The sequence below is a fragment of the Gymnoscopelus microlampas genome, assembly GCF_963454915.1.
Source record: "Gymnoscopelus microlampas genome assembly, chromosome: 10".
Taxonomy (NCBI): domain Eukaryota; kingdom Metazoa; phylum Chordata; class Actinopteri; order Myctophiformes; family Myctophidae; genus Gymnoscopelus; species Gymnoscopelus microlampas.
The window spans coordinates 18,982,039-19,001,700 of NC_139947.1; the positions used below are offsets into that span (position 1 = coordinate 18,982,039).

General features: G+C 41.0%; 1 protein-coding gene and 1 long non-coding RNA gene across 2 annotated transcripts; both read left to right on the forward strand.

The window, feature by feature from the left end:
* The first annotated feature begins 333 nt into the window (after window positions 1–333).
* Window positions 334–12,482, forward strand: tti1 (TELO2 interacting protein 1). The gene is made up of 15 exons (XM_084070437.1): window positions 334–388; window positions 1,171–1,645; window positions 1,968–2,230; window positions 2,907–3,244; window positions 3,754–4,018; window positions 4,154–4,331; window positions 4,774–5,060; window positions 6,434–6,811; window positions 7,144–7,303; window positions 7,762–7,923; window positions 8,490–8,635; window positions 9,553–9,693; window positions 10,720–10,924; window positions 11,014–11,101; window positions 12,120–12,482. The coding sequence occupies exons 2-15, from the start codon at window positions 1,180–1,182 to the stop codon at window positions 12,364–12,366; spliced, it is 3,324 nt and encodes a 1,107-aa protein (XP_083926563.1). The 5' UTR covers window positions 334–388; window positions 1,171–1,179; the 3' UTR covers window positions 12,367–12,482.
* A 3,970-nt stretch (window positions 12,483–16,452) lies between these two features.
* Window positions 16,453–17,297, forward strand: LOC311054459. The gene is made up of 3 exons (XR_014601728.1): window positions 16,453–16,563; window positions 16,865–16,950; window positions 17,101–17,297. It is a non-coding gene; the product is annotated as an uncharacterized lncRNA (long non-coding RNA).
* The last annotated feature ends 2,365 nt before the right edge of the window (window positions 17,298–19,662 follow it).

The window sequence follows — 19,662 nt, forward strand, 5'->3', positions numbered from 1 at the left end:
TTGCAGATCCGGTTTGTGCCACTATGTTAGCTGTAGTATACAACCAAAGATTGTTAATATAGAAGATACGCATTCTCCATTGGATCCACTAGAGGCGAAGTGGTACACAAATCCTACAAATGGTCTCCTAAGTAGGCACGGTTGTCTTCTCCCCCGAACACTGCGGCACAAACAGGAAACGGAACCTAAGGAATAGGCGGGCTCTAAACCGGATTTTCACTACAATTTCGGAATAGGAACCCAAGAAACCAAAGCAAGTCTGGTGACGGACGCGAGGTTATGACAAAGTAAAGAGGCACGCACACGGCGCATACTTATGACGTAACTGTAAAGCAGCAATGTATGTGCAGCAGCATTGTTTTGTTGCTGTGTTGATGACCATGTAAAGGTAACTACATACTAAACTGGTCGTTTTGTGTTGGATTGATGACTTTATATGTTTTACATTTACGTTACGTAAATACAAAGTAGTTATACTCTGTGTAAAGTAGCATACATGTTAGTTTATTCTGCTTCTTTGATGTGCCTCTGCACAGGCTTGTTGTCATCACTGATTGATCAAACTGGTGAAATATAACAGTACAAGTACTGTACTTAAGTGCAATTTAGAGGTATGTGTGCTCTATTTGAGCATTTCTATTTCATGCTACTTTACTTTTAGCATAAGTAAAGTAGCATGACATACTTCTTTACGTTTGATTTCAGAGGGATGTATTGTACCTTTTTTACTCCACTGCATTTATTTGACAGCTTTAGTTAGTTACTTTGCAGATTTACATTATTAGTACAAATTAGTTGTTAAGTAATAATTGATATATTTGTATAGGTCAAACTCTAAAGTTATTAAAATGAGCTCCACTTGACCAACTACATTAAAGTGATGAATACATACATTCATCATCGTCATCATCATCTGTTTTCAATATTTTACTACATTTTGATGCTAACTGACTTTTGTACTTTGACTTCATTAAGTTGTATGCAGGACGTTTACTTAGTTGAAAGTAAGTCAAAGAAATCTAAAATGACGCAGATGCGTTCCCGGATTGAAAGACTTATTATACATATAATATTGAAAGTCATTATACAGACCAGACCTGTGTGGAATGATAAACATAGTCCTTCCTGCTTTACCCCTTTGCATGTCTCCGTCTTTCTGTCCTCTCCCAGTGTCCTGCAATGTCACCATCAGCCATGGCCCAGATAAACGACCCAAAGATCGCCTTCGCCTACCTGCGTCCGGCCTGCGTCCTCCTGACCCGCGAGCCCACGCTGACCAACGTGCAGACACTGGGAGCCCAGCTGAGAGACGTAGACGATGCCACGCTGCAGCAGCTGCAGGACTACGTCCTGTTTCCCCTGCGCTTCGTCCTCAAGGTCCCCGGGCCCAAGAGGGAGGCTCTGGTGGTGGCTGTGGCCGAGACCATGAGCTACGTTCTGGAGAACACGTGCGTCCGGAGCTGGGAGACGCTCCGCGACGTCCTGTCTGAGCTCTGCCTCTGCGTCTGCTGTCCCACCGACCCGGGGAAACCCGCCGCCGTGTCAGAGGAGCTGAAGTCGGCCGCGCTGCGTTGCCTGGACGCCCTGCTTCACGCGGCGTACGGTGATATAACGTTCAGGCTCTTTGAGCCTGTCATGCTGCCAGGTAGGGCTGCCTGCGACTATCCATTGGCTTCTTAGCAATTATTCTATCCATTCATTTTGGATAATTGGATCATCATCCATCATCAATGAATCAATGTGAAATAATCGTAATTTATGTTTTTACAATCAACTAATCCACTTAGTCTGATTAACCACTTAAGTCATACAACTGTGTTGCACAAAATAGCAAAAATCTTCTTCTATTTCCACAATTGTTGCCACTATTTTGCCACTATTTCCATTCTGCCATTATTTTTGCAAATCGATGTATTAAAATCGATTAGATCTATTCGTTTGATTAACTGTTGCATCCTTACTGCCAGGTCTTGGAGCCGCGGTGTCTCTGCTCCTCGCTCTGGCGGAGCAGGACAAGTCGAGGAGCATCCAGGCGGCTGCCTTGAAGTGCCTCCAGGCACTGACTCTGCAGTGCGACTGCTCTCAGGACCACGTGGTCCCCTCCACGGAGGAGCGGCGCGCTCTGGGCAGCACCATGGCTTCATTCCTGCCTGGCATCACCATAACTCTGAGCAGGATCATCACAGGAGATTTGAAGCAGGGCCACGCAGTCACAGTCGGGGCCCTCAAGGTACATCCTCCTATGATTTGACAAACCTCTGTCATGGTGTCATGGTGGTGAGGCCAAAATTGCTCTGCCCGGTTCTCCTCAGTGGCTGGAGCAATTGATCTGAATTTGCACACAGCCATTGACCATTACCATGTGCACCTAACAGCGAAGCTTTTGATTTCACCAAATCTCAGCTGTTTATTAGCATTTTTGTGTCAAAGAATGTCGCCATGGTTACGGGTTGCCAGATCATGTGCACATATCCCCCCACGGATGTGTCGACCGGATATGGACTAGTACATTTAATTTAATAGACTGGTACATTTTGTAGTCCTAAAAAGCCCAGGTGGGAGTTAGGTTCCCTCACCAGATTTCTAATGCTTTTCTACCACAGGGTTTTTTGATTTATGCAGGACGTAAGGTCTATGGTTAAAGTTGCAATCCAGGGTGCTCGATGGCGCAGGGGTAAAGTACCTGCACTGCGGAGTCTAGGGCAGTAGTTCTCAAAGTGGGCGTTCAGGGACCCTCAGTGTTCCATGAGGGGGTTCCAAAATAACATACTCTAACATACTCTACCATACAGTTTGGTTAAAATAACGGTTTAGTCATTAAAATAAGATGTGTGATTTTGAAGTGCAATGGTGAAATGTATAATAAATAATACAAATTTAAAAATCAAATTCTTAATTTTTTGTAGATGTGGTCCAGAGCAGTGGGACTTGTCATGGAAGATTGTCAGCTTGAGAAGTGTGATGCAGTGGGAACGCTGTCTCCTGGGCTGGGAAAGATCAGTAAGCTGTTGGTTCAGCGGACCCAGGACTGGGTGAAGAGCACCTCCCACAGACTGACTGGACAGTTGAAGAACTTCATATCCTGTGTGTCGGCCCACCAGCACTGGAGAGTGCGACTGGAGCTCGTGGAACTAGCAGACCATGTGCTGGCCCGCTGCAGCCAGTCACTGGGGGAGTGTGTCGGACCACTGCTGGAGGTTCTGGTGGGGTCCGTGAATGACGAGGACACCAGGATCAGAGAGAGGCGAGTCATTTATCTGATGGATATGAGAGTAAAGCCCGAACCGATGCCAGATTTCTCGGTCAGATACCGATTTTGTCCTAGACCAGTTGTTTTCAAACATGTCAAAAGGACCCCCAAATTGATACGTATTAGGCAGTGGACATTTGAAAATATTTGGTACCAGGAACCCCCATAAGAGAAGATTCTTTTTATGTTTTAGTACATAATTCTACAGCTGTCTATACTATAAGTGAAGCTAGTGAATCATATGATCTGAAGTCATTTTAAATGTTTTATTCTTTCATAGAGCTAACTTCTAGCCAAATATATTCTCTGTTTAGTCTTTACTAAAGAGCTGGAACAACGGGGACACGCCTCTTACCGATCAATCATTCTATAGTAATGATTACTATCAGACTGTAGAGCTATTTAACACTTATTTTGACAAAAACATCACTAACACACCTCTCCTCCTCTCCTCCTCTCCTCTCCACTCTTCCCCTTCTCCTGTGGCGTCACCTCACCTACAGGTGTTCTAGTGTTCTGAGGTCGGTGTCAGAGAGGATCCAGAGGTCTGGTGCTGGTGGTGGTGATGGGATGTTTACTGATGTTTTGTCAGAGAACCTGCACGTTTTAGCCTCCTCTCTGCCCAGACTGATGAGGACATCAGACGATCATAAGAAGCTGTTTGTCCTCAATGTGTTTCTGGGTTATTTAAAAGTCCTGGGTCCCATGGTCAGTGTGGTGCTGAACTCAGCCGCACATCTCCAGAGGGTTTCCAAAGCCTTAATGCAGGTAACAGTAGCCATGGCATTACGTTAACTTGATATTCTTTGTGTTAAACATTTTAGAGGATAAAAAAATCTACATCAAGCAATGGAACTATCCGTTTTAGAATCGGTATTAAAACACTGTGTTGTTCTACTCCAGGTGCTAGAGCTTGATGTTATGAATGTCCGCATCGTGGAGGAGAGGAGTTCTGCTGTTTCTATAGACAGTTCCTCAAGGTCCCAACATCCCTCCACTGCATACAGCCAGAAGAAGAATTTTCTGTACTTCACAGATGAAAAGATCTTCTCTGCACTCATGGAGCTCTGTCGAACCTTAGGTATGAGTCAATAGACTACTTGAGTAGAACCCGACCCATATATCGGTCACTATTTGGCTTTTTTGATGACATTGGTGTCTGCATTTATGCAGCCAAGGTGTCAATGTTTAACCGCTATCAACTTACCTGGCGTCATTATAGGCGTGATAATGACGTGATAAGTTCAGTTTATGTGCATTTTAGTTTGCCGTTCATTGTATAATTAAAGTTAAATGTTATTTTAGTATATTGAAGTTTAATGTACACTTAATATTTATTTATCAATCAGTTATTTGTGTTTATTTTTATTTATTAAAAAGTTAATCAAATTAATTTTAAGATTTTGCACCTTTTTTTTGGTTTTTATTATTTTTATTTTTATTTTTTTCAAGACATCTGTAATCGGTGGTTTAGAACTCTCCCTTATCCTGAATGTTCATTGCTTCCGTCCATCTACTCCCAGGTTGCTACGGCGACATTTACCTGTTGACCGATCACTTCCTGGATCTGTACCGCGAGTCTTCGGTGTACAGGAAGCAGGCGGCCATGGTGCTGAACCAGATCGTCACGGGTGCTGCCAGCGGCGCCGCGGGGCCCGCAGGGGGTCAGGGGACAGAGCAGTGTCCTCCTCGCAACCTGGAGGAGCTGGAGGCAGCAGTGGTGTCTGTCCTAGAAGAATACACCAGTCTGAATAACTGGAACCTGTGTACTGTCATAGAGGACGATGACAGAGGCGCAAAGGACCAGGAGGTAATGGAGGGTATTAACCTCTTGAACCCTATATACCAGGGGTCTTCAACGTTTTTCAGGCCAAGGACCCCTTAGCTGAGAGACAGTTGAAGCAGGGACCCCCACTACATATTGGATTCATGTTAAGTGTCTGTTTTCAGACATTTCACCACTTAAACCCTCAATACTTTGTAAACTTGACCTTAGGCTCGGTACTTGGTCTGCTCTTTTTTTCCCTGTACACCAAACCTCTTCACCAAAAATACATTAGTCTGTGACGCGTTGTGAGCTTGTAGATCGGCTATTTTCGGCTAATGTTCCCCCCAGAATAGGGATGCGAGGCTTCAAGACAAGTGGTTAATAATGTAAGAATAAAATAAAAAGTCCCTATCATACAAAGATTTGGCGGCCCCCCTGCAATATCTCTGAGGACCCCCTAGGGTGTCCCGGACCCCCTGTTGAAGACCCCTGCTATATACCTTGTTGACTGGGGTTCCCCAGGGATCTATACTTGGTCCCCTCCTCTTTAGCCACCACACCAAATGTTTACCTATTATGACATAGAGAATAGAGACACTAGGGTCTGTGTGGTTAACTAGGGCTGCACAATGAATACATAATGTTTCACAATTTCATCATCACAATCATGAAACTTGGCGCTTAATTCAAACTAATGATTTGATCAACAGTCTCCTCACCAGTATATAAGCGTTAATAACCAGAACATTGTACAACCCATCTCCCTATCCAGTTTACATTTAAGTTGCATTTTTGCCATTCTTTTGAACGTTTTCACCTGATGTCATGCCCAAAATAGGGATGCCATGTTGAGAGTGTTTAACCTACACACATATTTTAACTTAAAGCAACAATCCATAAGTTTTGTCTCTCCCGACAGAGAGCTAATTTCAATGATGTCTGAACTACAGTAAAGATGCCGGTACTTCAAGTGTCCAATCAATCTTGTGTGCAGTCTAAAAGTCTCAAAGTTAGTGTAGGGAAACCTCCTCTAACTTTTATGCACAAAAATAAGTCCCAGATTGTAGCTTTAATATAGTACAATATTAGCATAATTTTACTGAATGAATGCATATTATATGAATTTGTGTGTGTGTGGTAGGACCAACATACTGTGCAAACTTTGACATTGTTGACAAACTTGACATGTCATACAATTGCTGCTATTTTTCTATTATAATTCTTTCATGCTTTATCTTTATTACTTTGTTTATTATTGCTACAAAAATGTGCGAGTAACCAAAACGAAATAATGTTTACTCTTATATACTTGTATGTATGTAAGACGTAACAATAAGACATTTTGAATATGCTAACTTCTCTGTTCATTTTCTCTCTCTCTCTCTCTCTCTCTCTCTCCCGCTCTCCTTCTACAGACTCACTGTCCATTCCTACTTCCGTCCGTATCCAACAGTGAGCTCATCCCCTCGTCCCTCTCCACCTCGCCCACACAATCCACCATCCACCATCTCAACAGCAACATTTGGCAGCTGTGCATCCAGCTGGAGGGCGTCGCCTGCTTCGCCCGAGCCTTGGGGCACGACTTCCGTCCGCTGCTGATGACGTCTCTGTACCACGTGCTGGAGAAGGCCGGGGACGAGACCCTGCTGGTCAGCCAGGCAGCGCTGGACTCCATGTGGGAGATCGGCGATGCGTGCGGCTACGGCTCGCTGAGGGAGCTGATCAACCACAACGCTGACTACCTGCTCAGCCACGTGTCCCTGAACCTGCAGAGACTCAGCCTGCATCCGCAGGTAGGGCTGTCACCATCATGGCTTTTTAGTTGGGTGGTTCTCAAACTTTTTAACCCCCCCCCCCCCCCCCCCCTCCCCCCCCCAGTTTAGTCACGGACCCCCATAACTCAGAGTGTATGGGGGTCAGTGTATATTATTACTTAAAAATATATATCTTTTTTGTATTGTTTTTTTTTTTTTAGCCGAGACATGTTATTTTCAAAGGCGTATAAAAGCGAACGGGAGGTCGTGATGAACATTTTTTTTTCATAAAATATAATATAATATATCCTCTCCCCTCACCTCCCCTACCCTCTGCTCTCCTCTCACCTCCGCTACCCTCCGCTCCTCAGGCTCCTCGGGTGTTAACAGTCATGTTGGCCCATTCGAACCCCAGCCTGCTGCCACTAGTTGGGGATGTGATCCAGGATGTTCTTCTTGCGCTGGATCTCAGCTACAACCACAGAGCTCCACTCTTCTGCTCCATACTGCTCTCTGTCATGAAGGCCTTGGGTGAGCTTTAACATATTTCATTTACTCTAGTTTTCATACAGATTTATTGAGGTGGTAGTCATCATCACCATTGTACATTTTTATTCTTATGAATAAATCTGCAAACCTTTATTGACGTCAACCAGTAGGTGTCCTACCCGACACCAGGGTCTGAATTTCTCAGTGGAAGAGGAGGGAGACCTCCTCCAACCACTGCAGATTTACTAGTTATATTTTGTTAACAAACAAACGCTACCATACAGACTGGTTCAAATAAAAATGTATTCATTCAAATAATTCATAGAATGTAGCTTTAATCATATAAATAATTTGTTTGTTTTTGACATCTCGATAAATAATTGTTATGCTTGTTGATTTAAACCTTATTGGTGAAATCATTTGCTCAGCCCTACTGCATCTCTAACCAAATGTACAGTAGGTGTAACCTGATATCCGGCGATTATTTTGTTTCTCTACAGTGAGTTGGTTCCCGTCTAGCCATGGTAGTAAAAGTGAATATAACAGCAACAAAACGACTTCTCCAGAAGCGCTGAATGTCCGTCAGTTCCTGCTGGACTACTGCAAACAGAAGGAGCTGGCAGAGGGTATCGGAGCAGAGGAGGACGACACTGAATATCCAGGTAATGTGGTTTCATTTGTACAGTATGACATTGTATATAATAATAATAATAATGTGTTTAGCACCTTTTCATACACAGAATACAGCTGCTTAACAAGCAACCCTAAGACAGATATGAAAAAATAAATTAAACTATGTTAAGGACGAGATAATAATACAATAATACCGAAGTTATCCACTTGGTGTCGCACTTGTCTCAGGAATTTAATAATAATATAATAATGTAATATTATAATATGAATGAGAGCGTAGGAACCACAATCAGGACATCAGAGTGACAGTCACACAACCATTCAACTTCACTTTTCTTATTCTAGTTTAACATCAAAATAATAAATTAAAGATTATCAAATCTTGAGTATCAAATGTAAAATGTAATGTTGGCGATACAATTTGCTTCAATGTTGCTAGATACTTCATAAATAACTTGTAGTGTAGCTATCTACTTATTTTGAAAGATAGATTTTAGTGTAGCTCAGTTAGTATTTATGAAGAGTAACTATTAGCTTAGCTAATATCTAACCAAACACAGACAGGCAGTTCACTGTCCAGTTTTTGTGGTTCCAGTGATACCCCCCGCCCCCCAGGTTGAGGAGGAAGAGGACGGTCCAGATGTGAAAGAAGAACTCCCCTCCCACCTTCAAATCACCAAGGACATTATGGAGCGCTGCATACACCTGCTGTCACACCCCAGCCAACCACTCAGACTAAAGGTACAGTACTCTAGACGGGGGCGTGTGTGTGTGTGTGTGTGTGTGTGTGTGTGTCTGTGTGTGTCGGTTGTTGATGGCAAAGCATGAAAAGAAAACCGAAGATAAAGGTCATACATCATCTCAACAACACATGAACAATTTGCACATAGTCTATACATACATTACTTCTGACTGACCCTTGTGACAATGGCAACATTGCACAATAAATACCCATGGCCAACAACCTACATAATGTTGAGAATCTTAGTACACATACAGTAGGCAGCAATGAATGTTAATGTTTCAGCCTGGTCTGGGGAACGCTGAATCTTATACCAGAAGGTATGAGCTGGAACTGAGTCTGCCCCAGATTCTATGATTTCAACAGTACAGACAAAAAAACAGAAAAACAGACAAAAAAGATTGCAGGGTAAAATAGTAGCATCAACTTCTGCTCAGTTCTACAGACCCCAAAGCCTGATTTAGGCTCAATTGTGCGCCAGTGTCATGCACCGAAAATAGCTGATCTACAACCTCACATGATCTACAACTTTTTGTGCAAAATTTGATTTTAAATTAAATTTAAAAAAACACACCCAGTGTGAAGAGAGTGGTGCCTTTGAATTAGTGTAACTGGTTGCATCCTTGTGTTCAGCTGCAGCTGTTGAGGCCGTGCTCAAACATATGGACGGACGGACAGACACACACACACGGTCAAATGTAGGATTGGTTGGCACCACTCAAAAACATAGTTGTTAACTCGGTCTGTGGATTTTAGAAATATTTAACCAAAGAAAAGTATTAGCTAGAGCTTGTGACTAAATAATAACTACATTAGATCCATTGGAATACAGGTTCTTTGGACATAAAAGGTTTCCACCCAACAACGACAATATCGTGTGTGAAGTTGACTACTTTGTATCTGTCTCTGTGTTAAGGTATTGGATGTGTTGGAGCTGTGTGTTCATGTACTGACCGAGAGGGAAAACGAACTGCTTCCCATGGCCCATCGCTGCTGGCCTGCACTCCTACAGAGACTGACCGCGGATGACCCACTAGCTGTCCTCAGAGCCTTTAGGGTACGTACTGTATGTAATATGTAAACTGTAATCCTGGTGTTAATTTAACTCAGAGAGTGTACATACCCACACCCTGGCTGCTACCATATGTTTTCAGTTGAGTATGTCGTGGAATTCTGGATCAATCAGCAATCGATAAGGCACATAGGAGTCGAGACAATATTCTAGGTGGTGGTGGTTATGCTTTATGTACATAATATCATGGTCAGAAGTAAAACTCATGTCAGGGGTACTGTAGTTCTGCCTCGAGCACAGGGCAGAGATCATAGTTATGCTGTAGCTGCCTGAAGGCCAAACTGAACCATAACAAGATAGGTTGTACCAAAACAATAGCTATTAGGCATTTAGATTCTTGCAAGCTGTCAAATATCATAATGTATTGTAGAAGTATTATAAGTGATGGTAACATAAAGGTTAGATATAAGCAGCCATATAATTTCTTCCTCAAGTACCTCCGTCACCAGCACAAAACATTATTTCTCATCCTGACAGATTTCTCATATTTCGGTCTTGTTTTATGGCCACTTATCTATTTTGTATTTATTTTATTTATTTGGCTTTAATGTTCAAAACTCACTCAGGCCAGGTCAAAACATAATGCAGTGAGCTAGCTGTCAACTTGTTTTTATTGGTAGATGGCTGATGTACAGTATATTGGCAATTGGCTGTATGGAAAATATGTCATATAAAGGATTTTTCAAATGTGTGCGTTAGTTTCCAGATTTTAATTATTAAGTTCAGGAATAAAAGTGTATAAATGGTTGTGTGTTGGGGTGCCTGGTGGCTCAGCTAATTGGTGCACTGACTATTATGCCCCTTGTGAGTTGCGAGTTCAAATCAGACTCTGTTTTGTTTCACATATCTCCTTTCTCTCCGCTTGGTTTCTAGTCACTAAATTCTCCTATGTAAATAAAACTATAAAATGTAAAAAATAAAAATCTTCATAAATGATTGAGGGAAAGCAGTTTGGGGCCTTCAAGTCATCTGTTAAATTTGTAAGTGAGTGTACTGGAATATCCCGGCTAGGTGCTGTTTGTGCTGGGTGAGACCTGCGGGGACTTCTTGCGCAAGAGAGTCTCCAAAGAGGTTCTGCCCAAGCTGACGTCCTCTCTGACCAGGCAGGCTGCGGTCAGTGCCAGGGCCACTCCTGTCTACACACACACCCTGGCCTACAAACTACAGCTCGCTGTACTGCAGGGCCTCGGCTCCCTGTGTATGTCACTTAACTTAGGTAGGAGAGCACACAAACACTGTACACACACACACTACTTTTGTAAAAGAGAGCTGTTAGTGATACAGCTGTATTTTAATTCTACTCAGGTGAGACAGACCTAGACTCCGTGTGTGAGGCCTGCCTGCCCTACCTGAGCTGTAGACAGCCCATCAGACTGCAAGAGGCCTGTTTGAGGTAAGTACATAAACACAGAATCAATGGTGTCACAGGCAACACATATGAAGATGACTTGCATTGCTCCTTGCAGTGTGGTCCATTCTCTTAGCTGAGAAGGATCAGACCCTGAAATGAAGGCCATTAAACTGTCTCCTTGTCCCTTTTTTTTTTCGTTTCATTTTATTTTTTCCATCGCAATATCATTAAGTTACAACCTGTCTGCTCTGGTACCAGGTTGCATTAACCACTTTGCTTGTAGTCAGCTATTTTTGTTACTTTTGTGCACTACTGTCAATTTTGTAGAAGTCATGACTCATGACCAATCAAATGACCATACCAAATAACTGTTGCAATACTGTATGTGTTAAACATTAAAATGTTTTTTCCAGTAGGCATGTGAAACGGTAACAGACAAGTGTAGCTTAGATAAAGTGGATTGGTGTGGTTTCTAGGGTGTGCTCTGGGTGTGCCTCCGCCAACGAAAGAGATGGAAATAGCGCAATAGACACATGCGCCAAAATACCAAACACATGTCATGTGGCAAGAAAAAACTCACCACTTTGCTACAGGAAATTGTAACACACCAGAGCGCCTGCCACACAACGGGGCCAGAGGGCTGTTCTGTTTGAGCCATGGTGTTTAGAGCGATTATTCCCATAGCTATTATTCTATTGATTACTCTTTCGATTCATCAATTAATCGAGAAGCACATGTTTATTTTATGTTAATCATATCAATGAGTCGATTAACCACTTTATTATTATACTTTTTTATACTTTATTATTTTATACTTGTTGCAAAATGGTGTCGTGCACAAATAGTGAAAATAGACGATCTAAAAGCTGCTCTACTTTTCAACCTTTTTTTTTTACTTTCAGCCTTACATGCCCAAAATAGAGATCAATTATTAATGATTTTATTCATGATCAATTATAGATTCTTTTTTTAAATAATCGATACAATAAATGATTTCGATTAACTGCTGCAGCCCTAATGATGCAGCCCTAAACCTGCTCTCTTTGTCTTCTGTCATCAGTGTTTTCCAGCATTTAATCCAAGTGGATCCAGATGCTATCTGGTTCACACTCAGCGAGTTGCAATGTCCATTCTCCTATGACCCACCCCACCCCGGCCTTCCACCTATACACCTGAACGGAATGGGTCAGCCGCGGGACGAGTACACGGACAATCTGCTGAAACTACTGCGGGAAGAGTTTAGCTTACCTGTCAGTCAGTCCACCTCCTTAGATATAGACATAATTAAAGATGCAATGAATGAATGAATAAGTGCTTAACCTACCAATGCCAGTCAGCCAATATATCTATCTATGTGTATATATATTAACGCTGCAATCCATCATTATAATTTGTTTTTGAATAAAACATTATTTTTTACAAATCTGTATGGTGGGGTATGTTAATACACTGTAACTAACATAACTACGGTTGTATTTGGTCTCCCTGCTCTTCTATTGAGAAATGTACATCCTGTGGTCGGGTAACACTACTGTTGAGAAGAGGTATTGCATCAAAGTCCAAATGCTCTTACAGCTCAACAGTAGTCATTTTGGTGCTCCTGCAGGGAGCCTGGGTTCGAATCCTGGGTAGGATCTGAACGTATGGATTGCAGCTTTAAAGGTAGAGCAGCAGGTAGGTAAAGGACAACTTCAGAGTTTTACACACTTTGACACATCTAGACAATATCAGTTGCTTTTCTTATATAAATATTTGGAAACTAAAATGAAAAAGGTTACCTGTACAGGTAGCAGATTGGAATTGTACAGTAATGACATCACAAGTGGAGGAAGTTGCTAGTTGTACATACTGTATTGACTGTACTTTTGAACTTTGTCAAAGCCGCTCCACTGTTAACTGTAAAATTAAATGTATATTGATATAAGTAAACATTGATATAAGTATTATTGTAGTTTGGGTGAGTTTACCAGAGTGGACTTCTTCCACTCCTGACCTCACAGCCTTGAGTATAGGAAATGTGGGGGTGGGGCAGATTTAGCTGTTCAATAAACGAGTTCTAAAATGTATATATAAAATTATAACATGGGAAGTTTCTTCAATTATTTATTATTTGAAATGAAGAACAATCTTAGTGTGGATGCGGCCATACGCACACATGCAAGGATGCATCATTTATATTCAAAGATGGGTCTAGACAGAGAATTTCCATAGACCATCATTTATACTGGTAGGTACTGGGGACAGAATTACCATAGACTATCAGTGATACTGGGCTCAGCTGCAGTCAAGGATTTGCTGTTATAACAAAAAACAAATTTGGGAGTAGAAGTAGCACTACTATTCCTGCTTAATTCAAATGTTTTGAATAAGAAATGACCAGTCCAGTCGACTAATTTGTTTCCTTATTCCCTTGGCCTATGTGGAATGATCTTATTCAAAGTGAACTTATCATATATTTCATCTATTATTTAAGTGATGTTTTCCATAGTAGCTTAAGACACGATTATTTATTGTTCACTGCATCCCTATTAGCTGTCAACTACAGTCACATCTAGTCTTCCTGGAATTATACAACTAATACAACAAAAATAACAAAGACAACAATTGAATCAATATCCAATTCTGAAACAAGAATGGAAAAAATTAACACCAAAAGACAGTCACACAGTAAGGGTGTATGTTGCGTATCGACCATTTCAATCTGGCCCTCAAAGAAGTCCTCAAAGAAAAACAAATTGATACAATATAAAATGTAACAGTTAAACAGTCTGCCATGGATCCATATTTATAACATGTTTTGCGCGGCGTCCTATGCCTTATGACACATTTTATTATGCAATTTCTATTATTTTTAAAAACATTTAAAAATTGTGAAAATAGCCGACCTACTGCGACGCTTTGTGAGCTTGTAGATCGTCTATTTATGCTATTTAAATAAAAATAAAAAGCCTAATAAGATTAGGCATAAATTGCCGCGTAAAGTAGGGAATATGTTTAATAATGTCAGAGATACATATAGAGCTGTAAAAAAAAAAAAATCAAATTCATGCAGTTATTTCTTTTATCATTTATTTTGAGATTTTTCAAAGGAACATTTAGACTACAATAGACTCCGACCTACATACAAGACAATGTAGACTACATACACATTATGTTATCATAATCATACACATAATCAGACACATTTATACTAATACAAAATAAATACATAATATTCAAGTGGTAAAAGCTTCAGAAATGGGGGAGGGGGGGACCCATGCAGCAAAACCCCTAGCTCGGATCTCACCACCCCGATGAGAGGAGGACAACACTGTAAAGCGAGAAGGGCCCCACCCCCCTGCAGCCCCCCGCCACGGACTGGAGATGCCAAAAACCTCGGCCCACACCACCGGGCACAAGTCTTATGCCCAATACTGTGGGACAGGGCATCGCCACCCCACGGCGGAACTAACAGAAGCCACAGGGCAAATTCATGCAATTTTAACATGTCAGCACTACAGTATGTGTTTCAAGTTTCAATTCAATAGTCCAATGTGTGGCCCTTCCCTCACTTCAGTATGGCCCCCTGGAAAAAAATGTCATATCTTCACTGTACTCCAAAGTAAAGGCAGGAAAGCCCAAAACATTTGCAATCCTCATCAATTCATCAATATCAAGGTTGGTAACAGGGAACATTGATGTTCAAAATTTCCCTAACCACAATTGCAAATGTCTCAGTGTGCATGGTAGATTCTACTAAGTAAGTAAGTAAATGTTATTTACATAAAGCACAAACAATAGGCGTGGACCAAGGTGCTATACAAAAATATACAAATTCACATGGGATAAAAGCTTATAACTGAAGTTTGAGAAATGCACTCACGAGGGGACACTGCATCTGATCTCTCTATCAGAAGGAAGACTACTTACTGAGCTCACAGCATCTTTACACCATGATGAAAGAGGAAACGTTATCGATCTCTATACTTCTCTGTATCATTTCAACTTTGGTAAATCCAGTATGGGAATAATCTGCTTGTTTTTAACCAAATTAAATAAGATATTATAATATATGTTTGATATTAAAAAATCAAACATAACTTGGCATTTTATTTTATTGTATGAAAACACAAGTGATGAGCTGTCTTTTACACTCTGAATGTCTGAATTATGAAAAGCCATTCATTGTATTTAAAATATCTAATAATTAATGTAAATAATTAAGATCACAGTCTTGCCTCTTTCATTAAAAAAATGATAATACTGGGTCTTGATGGTTTTATCTCTTCATGGTGTTTTGGGATTGGCTTTACTAAGGGTACAAAGGGTACAAACACTTGGATGGGGCAGTCAATCAAATAGGTTTTAACAAAATCTCTTGTATGTTTTGTCTATATTCAGAGTTTCTTGTGAATGTCCAGAGAAGTGAGGTGAAGATGATTCTGCTGATCCTTCTGGTCTCAGGTGAGGTTTACTTCTGATACTTTTAAGGACCATATGGTGGTTAGTCCATTGACTAACTCATTGTATACTTTCTGATAAGATTGTAGGTAATTTATTTATTTCATACTTTCAGGTGATAAATCCACCTTCAAGTTCATTTTTTTTGGCTGATATTTATGTCACTGTGAAGTCATGGACTTTTTTTAAATAAATCAATCTTTTCTCCATGGACTATTTCTGGCTAGACTTTTGACAGTTTTGATATTGTTGTTTTTCTTTTAACTCAGGGTTAGGCCTCGTCCCTTCTCATTCATACCGTAACTATAATTTTGTGGACCACAAAAAGACCTGGCTTGAGGCACTGAGCTACTGCAGAGATAAGCACACTAACTTGGCCACAGTAGAGGATGAAACCCACCTTTCCATATTGAAGACGAAAACACCATCCAAAACTATGTTGGCCTGGATAGGACTGAATACGAATATGTCTAATTGGTGGTGGGTAGGAGAAAAAAGACTGTTCCCCCAGTTTTACAACTGGATGGACGGTCAACCAGCTAATACAAATGGTAATGAATATTTTGGAACAATGGAAACCGATGGATGTTGGACTACCGCCGCGAATGCAAAAAAGCTTCCATTTGTTTGCTTCACTCGTGAGTATTTGAACCACTGTAAACATAAAATGTGTCCTCCTTTTTTTTTTATAATACCCTCTTATTTACAAGTATAATCTCATCTTCCCCTACTAGAAACGAACGACAAAACATACCATTTTGTGACAGACAAAAGTACATACTTCCATGCCAGGAATTACTGTAGAAAGGAGCACACAGATATAGCTTCAATACAGACTCCAAGTGAGAATGAAGCTGTCAGGAAGCTCTTGAAAGAAAGATCATGGATTGGCTTGAGACGATATTCTTGGGAATGGCCTTGGCCTTGGACCGAGTGGTACAGAGTCCGTAACTGGGCAGATGGACAGCCCGGAAACCTGAGAAACTGTGTGGCAATGGATCTCTCCACAAAAAAATGGCAAACACAGAATTGTGACAAGAAACTGCCTTTCATCTGCAATGAAGGTGAAGAAAATTTGTATTGTTATCTTTGCCTGTAAGAGAATGACATCCACCATCATCTTCATATTCACTGTGTGTGTGTGTGTGTGTGTGTGTGTGTGTGTGTGTGTGTGTGTGTGTGTGTGTGTGTGTGTGTGTGTGTGTGTGTGTGTGTGTGTGTGTGTGTGTGTGTGTGTGTGTGTGTGTGTGTGTGTGCGTGTGTGTGTGCGCGCGTGCGTGTGTCCGCGTGCGTGTGTCCGCGTGCGTGTGTCCGCATGTACCCAAATGTTCCCCTTTGTGTACATGTGTTTGTGTGCATGCAAAGGCCCAAAACAGACTGTGCTGAGGATGCAGATACAGAGTGAGACTGACTTGACAGATCCAACTATACAAGCCCTACTTCTTCAGCAGGTATGGCACTGATGTATGATGTTATCTTGTTTTGTTTTTGTATATTAGATAGATCTATCTATCTATCTATCTATCTATCTATCTAAAACTATTTTTTTTTAAATATAAGCTGGTAATGTACAGTATTACATTTATTCTAATCTCTCACAGTTGCATACAGCTCTAGCGAAACAGGCGACTGACTTCAAACTACGCTGGACCACCCCACCAGAAAAGGAGTCTGATAAAAGAAAAGTTCATCTATAGATGAATGCCAAGATGAATGCCAATTTATTATCTTGAGGAAAAGTAGACAACAACAACACTGTATTTGTAGCAAAACTAATGGCAAACAAGATCGCAAACAGAACGTGACCAAGCTGTAGTAACTATTCACCAATGGTCACAGAAACGCTTCTATAACCTTAATTTACATATGAAAACCTCACCAGTGTCTTGTCAATGTTCAGTTAGTAGCGTCCTAAAGTCAGGTATATGTGTCTAAAGTTCAGGTAAATGTGTCTGGTCAAAGTTCAGGTATAAGGTCAGATAAATGGGCCTAAATGTATCTTATTGTAAGTTCAGGAAAAGTGTCTAAAAGTGTCTCAGCTGACGGTATCTTACTGTAAGTTAAAGATGTCATAAGTAAATGTATCAAGGGCACTGCCGACCCTGAACTCTTTACATACCTTTCTATTTACAGTAGGTAGGCCTTTTCCAGTTACATTTTGTGCAGCTACTGTTAGAAATTGAGCTTGACACAATGTTTTAACCCTGTTTTAAACTTTTGTGGTTGATTTCATGTAGCACTCTGAGATTCCTTGTAAATGAAAAGTGAAATACAAATAAAATTCATTATTATTATAAAAATCATCATTATCTTGTCGTTCATGTAAAGATGTCTTAGGTTCAGGTAAAGCCCCATTTATGCTCCCTCAAAGGTCGGAGGGGGAGACAGGCGGTGGGTGTGGCTGTCTGTCTCTACCTCTGAAATTTTGTGGAAGTATAAATGGGCCTCAAGTAAAGGTTCAAGTAAAGGTAAACAACAGTTGCATAATCAGACATTTATTTTTCTAATAGTGAGTGTTCTTCTCATTTAAATATTTACAGGCAGTATAGGTTAAAAGGCTGGTGGGCCAGTGTCCTCTTACATCAAAAGGAATAATTTGACGGATAAATCCAATCATAAAATTTAATTCCTAAACAATTGATTCTATGTAGAATCATACTATAACCTAGTTAAAAGTTGTGCTTGTTTTTGTATGCTGTAATTTATAAAATAGCCTTGTTATTCATATTTCTGAATCTGAAAGTTTAATAAAATCTTGGGAAATGATGTGAAAAGGTTCCCGGGTTCCATCCCCGGCTCCTCCTGGCTTAAGTGTCTAAGTGTCCTAGAGCAAGACACTTGACCCCTAACTGCTGCTGATGAGCAGGAGGTGCATGCATGGTTGCCCCACTATTGGTGTGTGGATGGGTTAGGACGGTGAATGTAATTCACATTGTAAAGTGCTTTGGATAAAGTAAGTAAGCCTTGCCGAGCCATGTGGCCCATAGGACAGGAGCCTATCACCTGTGTCTGTATAGTGAAGAGACTTCATGTACAAACAAGTACATCCCCCAGGCAGCCATGATGTACAAATACACCCCCTGGACATGACGCCAGTATGTCGCAGGGACTTTGGATAAAGGCACTATATAAATTCACAATTTAAATTTGAATTTTGGCAAACATTGACACAATTTCTCAGTGTAGTCAATGCACCTCAGTAAAATGGTGTTCATCCTGGTGTTGTCTTTCAGACCTCAAATGGAAATCAAATGTGTTTGCATCACTCAGTCCTTGCTTGGAAGTCTTAATGTTATCCTTAATTAAGTACAGACTTACTTTATTTAAGTACACTACTTTTTGGGGGGTATTTCAATTTAAAGGGACTTATATACAAGTGTCACTACATTTATGTGGACCTACACTAATTTAATTCTGAAGATAATGTTGCACTTTCAAGCCCGACAAATGTAATCCTACTATAAATGCGTGGAATCTCTACATGCATGCATGGATGTGTGCAAATCTGTCCTTTGCGCATCTCGAGAACTGTTCAACCAATCGACTTCAAACTGTGTGCAGTGCCAAGTGGTAAGTCAATCAGATTCAACGTCTCGCAAAAAATGAATCCATTAATCTGTCTGTGTGTTGGTTTGTCTGTGTCCCTTTTATGAACCCGGGAAAGTGCAGTGCCAAGTGGAAAGTCGGTTGTCATCAATATGATATGATATCATAGACTGGCCTGATAATGGATACTGCACTAAGTAGGCTACTCTTACAATGGGTACAATGGGTATTGTATAAGCGGGCTTGCCTTCCTAAGGGGCATCGCCCTGGTGACTTAAAATGTTGCAAAATACTGTAACGTGTCTTCCTCCTTTTGCGCAATAACAGTTTACCAGCTACGCGGCCCTCACATCTAGAGTTTGGGCCGGTATGGGGCCCACACACCTACAGTATGTCGCAGAGCCGATCCGACCAATATGTCTGAATCATATGTTGGGGCCTTTGTCAGAGTACCCGTTGTATCCAAATGCCTGTGTCCCTTTTGTGCAAATATATGGAGATATATGTTTCTGTCTGTCTACCCGTGTCCCTTTAATGCCCATATATGGAGATCTCTGTATCTGTCAGTCCTTGTCCTTTGTATTCCCATATATGGAGATCCCTGATGTCATCAGTAT